Raw genomic sequence first — 4,813 nt, forward strand, 5'->3', positions numbered from 1 at the left:
CTCACTGGCACCAAAGACACACTGGTCACTGGCATCACCGGGACAATGGATATGGCCAAGGGAGCCATACATGGGGGGCTGGACACCAGTAAGAATGTGTTGACTGGCACCAAGGACACTGTGGCTGCTGGGGTCACTGGAGCAGTGGACATGGCCAAAGGGGTCTTCCAGGGGGGCCTGGACACCACCAAATGTGTGCTGACTGGCACCAAAGACACTGTTGCATCTGGGGTCACTGGGGCCGTAAATGTGGCCAAAGGGGCTGTCCAGACTGGCCTGGACACCACCAAGACTGTGCTGACCGGCACCAAGGACACGGTGGCTGCTGGGGTCACTGGGGCTGTGAATGTGGCCAAAGGTACCGTCCAGACTGGACTGAGTACGACCCAAAATGTAGTAACAGGGACAAGGGACACTGTGTTCAGTGGACTGACCGGGGCAGCCAACATGGCCAAAGGAGTCGTCCAGGGGGGCCTGGACACCACCAAGTCAGTACTCACAGGTACCAAGGACACCATGGCCTCTGGAGTCACTGGGGCAGTGGACATGGCAAAATGTACCATCCAGACTGGTCTGAACACCAGCAAGACTGTGTTGACCGGCACCAAAGACACCGTGTCCACTGGAGTCACTGGGGCAGTGAATGTGGCCAAAGGTACTGTCCAGACTGGCCTGGACACCAGCAAGAAGGTCCTCACTGGCACCAAAGACACACTGGTCACTGGCATCACTGGGACAGTGGATATGGCCAAGGGAGCCATCCACGGGGGATTGGACACCAGTAAGAATGTGCTGACCGGCACCAAGGACACTGTGGCTGCTGGGGTCACTGGTTCATTGAATGTGGCCAAAGGGGTTGTCCAGGGTGGATTAGACACCACCAAATCAGTCCTTATTGGCACCAAGAACACCGTTACTACTGGGCTCACTGGAGCTGTAAACGTGGCCAAAGGGGCCACCCTGACTGGCCTGGACACCAGTAAGAATGTGCTGACCGGCACCAAGGACACTGTCTATAGTGGACTGTCTGGGGCAGTGGGTGTTGCTAAAGGAGTTGTCCAGGGAGGGTTGGACACCACCAAGTCGGTCCTCACTGGCACCAAGGACACCATGTCCACTGGAGTCACTGGGGCAGTGAATGTGGCCAAAGGTACTGTCCAGACTGGCCTGGACACAAGCAAGAAGGTCCTCACTGGCACCAAAGACACACTGGTCACCGGCATCACTGGGACAGTGGGTATGGCCAAGGGAGCCATCCATGGAGGGCTGGACACCAGTAAGAATGTGCTGACAGGCACCAAGGACACCATCTACAGTGGGGTGACCGGGGCAGTGGACATGGCCAAAGGGGTTGTCCAGGGGGGCCTGGACACCACCAAGTCTGTGCTGACCGGCACCAAGGATGCAATGGCTGCTGGGGTCACTGGGGCTGTGAATGTGGCCAAAGGTACCGTCCAGACTGGACTGAGTACAACCCAAAATGTAGTGACAGGGACAAAGGACACTGTGTTCAGTGGACTGACCGGGGCAGCCAACGTGGCCAAAGGGGTCGTCCAGGGGGGGCTGGATACCACCAAGTCAGTCCTTACTGGCACCAAGGACACCATCTACAGTGGGGTGACCGGGGCAGTGGACATGGCCAAAGGGTCCATGCAGACTGGCCTGGACACCAGTAAGAATGTGCTGACCGGCACCAAGGACACCATCTACAGTGGGGTGACCGGGGCAGTGGGAGTTGCTAAAGGAGTTGTCCAGGGAGGGTTGGACACCACCAAGTCAGTACTCACTGGCACCAAGGACACCATGTCCACTGGAGTCACTGGGGCAGTGAATGTGGCCAAAAGTACTGTCCAGACTGGCCTGGACACAAGCAAGAAGGTCCTTACCGGTACCAAAGACACACTGGTCACCGGCATCACTGGGACAGTGGATATGGCCAAGGGAGCCATCCACGGGGGGCTGGACACCAGTAAGAATGTGCTGACCGGCACCAAGGGCACCATTTACAGTGGGGTGACCGGGGCAGTGGACATGGCCAAAGGGGTTGTTCAGGGGGGCCTGGACACCACCAAGTCTGCTGTGGCTGGGGCCCAGGCCACTGTGTCCTCGGGTCTGGTTGGTGCCGGTAACATCACTTCAGGGGTGGTCCACACCGGCCTCAGCACTTTCCACAGTCTCTTACCAGGGACCCAGGACAATATGTGGAGTGGAGTCACCTGTTCCAAGGACGGATCCTCGACGCTGTCCAGTGTCCCCAACACCATCTGTGCAGGTGTTGCCCCAGGCAGGGAGAATGCAGAGCCCACCGCCACCACTCTAGGCCTCGGCAGAGCTCCGGACATTGCCCTGGTGCCAGATGAGATGGACAAGCTGGGGGTCATCTTTGAGCCCATGAGCATGCAGGAGCAAGGTGAGATCTGAGGCAGAAATGTCCCTCACAGGGGGTGGCCTCACCAGAGTCCCTGATGTCCTGGAAGGCATCGATTGATTGGCTTTGACTTCCTTTCCAGCTCAGCTGGCTGCCTCCGAGCCTGGACCCAAGGTGCCCGCAGTTGACCAGGGGAGCTACTTTGTCCGTCTGAGTGACCTGGCACCTGGGTTCCGCCAGCGTGCATTCGAGCACGCCCTGAGCCACCTGCAGGACAGCCAGTTCCAAGCCAGGGATACCTTGGCCCAGCTCCAGGAGTCCTTCCGGCTGGTAAGAGCCTCCCAGCCCAGAGGGACTGCCCTGAGCATGGGGGCGGTGGGGGGGGACGGACAGTGGCCAGTATGACATGTGGCTCTGTGCTCGTGGAGCTTTGGTCCTCAGGAGGGAAGGACATAGGAGACACCAGAAGCTTCCAGAACAGATGAAGGGAACACGAAACGAGCAGACTCATTCATGGGGAGATGAAATGGGGGTTGGGCAGGAGTCATCCCTTGGGGGGACACTAAGTGTGTCCAAGGAAGGTGGTGGATGTGGCTGAGCACAAGGGTGGGGACAGTACAGGTAAAGGCCACAGGTTGCCATGGACAAGGGGCTGATTGGTGAGGACTTATATACCATCCAAGGGACAGAGCCATCTCCCTCTTCCCAGCCCCCACTTCCTCTATCTAGTCCAGGGTTTCTGACCCCACCTCCCTGCACTGCTGACATGGGGCTGGGTCCTTCTCTGGGGTGGGGTCATCCCTGGCACTGTAGGGTGTTGAGCAGTATCCATGGCCTCCACCCATATAATGCCAATTGTTGTTGTTAAGTGCCATTGAGTTGGTTCTGACCCATAGCAACCCTAGATAGGGTTTCTGAGGAGCAGCTGGTAAGCTTGAACCACCAACCTTGCAGTTCAAACAGCTTTGCAGTCTGGCGCATTACCCCACAGCGCCGTAGCACCCCTTAAGTTGTGACAGGCACAAATGCCCCCAGACATGGTTCAATGTTCCCTGGGGGCCAAAATCATGCTAGGTGAGGACTTGAGTTACGGGATTCCAGACCTCCCAAGAGACTCTCCATCCATCATCATCTGGCTCCTTGAAATCCACACACTGAGTCAGGAGCGGGAGAGTCCCCAAGTTGACACCGTTTGACCCAGTGGAAGTTTTATTCTGGTGGACGGGTGAGCAGGAACCGAACTCAGTTCCCCCCACTACAAAGACATGTTCGGATTACTGCATTTCAATTGCTCAGTGACAGAATTAGCACCTTCCATGCGGGAAAGACCAGGGTTCAATTCCTGGGCAGTGTTTATTTTAAGCAAAGCTACCAACTGTTCATGGAGGCTTACATGTTGCTAGGATACTGAACAGGTTTCAATGAAGTTTCTAGACTAAGACTAGGAAGAATATCCTGGTGACCAATTTCCAGAAATCAGCCCATGCAAAACCCCATGGATCACAAAGGTCTAAATTGCAACCCACTGTGAGGATAGATACTACAGGTCTGAGCAGCATTTCTCTGTCATATATGGGTCACTATTGAGTTGGGGGCTGAGTCAGTGACAATGAACCACAGCCATGTATAAGACAAGTCCTCTGTGGTGCGATGGCCTCAGCATATTTGCAGCACCTCTGGAAAAGTTCTAGACATGAGGTCTTCAGTGCCACTTCTTTGGTGGGGAGCAGATACGGTCCCTGACTCCTCTGGGGCCTCTCTTCCCAGATTGAAAAGACCAAGCAGTCACGGCCAGACCAGGGTTCGAGCACCGGAGTGGAGCGAACCAGTGTCCAAGAGGTGTGTACAGCGGGGCCGGGGTCTCCCATCGGTGGCTTCCTGGCCCCACTCACCTCGTCTCTTCCTCCTACAGGTGGATGAGGCAGGGGCACTGTCCAGAATCTGCGGGCTCATTGGGCAGCTGCACGTGGCCTACAGCGGGCTGTCCTCGGGCCTGCAGGGCCTGTCCGGGGAGACCCAGCGGCAGCTGGCTCGGGCACGCCACAGTCTGTGTGAGCTGTACAGCGTCGTGTCGGCTGGCAGTTCTCTCAGCGAGCTGCCAGTCGAACACCTGGCACAAAGCCGAGAGGGTGTGAGCCAGGCCTGGGAAGGCCTGGAGCGGCTACTAGCCCAGGTGCAACACGGCCCCCCTCTCAGCTGGCTGGTGGGGCCTTTTTCGCTGGCCCCAGGGGCACAGCAGCTGTAGGAGCTGCAGCTGGGATGAAGGCGTACCCCTGCCTATCCCCCTGCACCTCCCTGAAGCTCAGGTCCCCACGGACTGGAGCCATTCTGTTCTAGGGTGAGAATGGGCCTTTCCTTGAAGACAGTAGGCAGAAACTCGTTAGGCCCTTCCCCTGCCTCTCCTCTGCTCCAGCTGCACCAGGCTGACTCACAATCACGACCCCC

The 4,813-nt window shown here is 57.3% G+C and overlaps 1 protein-coding gene across 1 annotated transcript in view; it reads left to right on the forward strand.

Annotated features, from left to right (window-relative positions):
* PLIN4 (perilipin 4) overlaps positions 1-4,613 on the forward strand; it is a 17,282-nt gene extending 12,669 nt beyond the window's left edge. The window contains exons 7-10 of the mRNA XM_006869032.1: positions 1-2,410; positions 2,511-2,698; positions 4,136-4,207; positions 4,281-4,613. The exon at positions 1-2,410 is cut by the window's left edge and continues 13 nt beyond it. Of these exons, the coding sequence (XP_006869094.1) occupies positions 1-2,410; positions 2,511-2,698; positions 4,136-4,207; positions 4,281-4,613 (3,003 nt within the window). The remainder of the gene's footprint in view (positions 2,411-2,510; positions 2,699-4,135; positions 4,208-4,280) is intronic.
* Positions 4,614-4,813: the final 200 nt, after the last annotated feature.

Source organism: Chrysochloris asiatica, unplaced genomic scaffold (assembly GCF_000296735.1).
Source record: "Chrysochloris asiatica unplaced genomic scaffold, ChrAsi1.0 scaffold00125, whole genome shotgun sequence".
Taxonomy (NCBI): Eukaryota; Metazoa; Chordata; class Mammalia; order Afrosoricida; family Chrysochloridae; genus Chrysochloris; species Chrysochloris asiatica.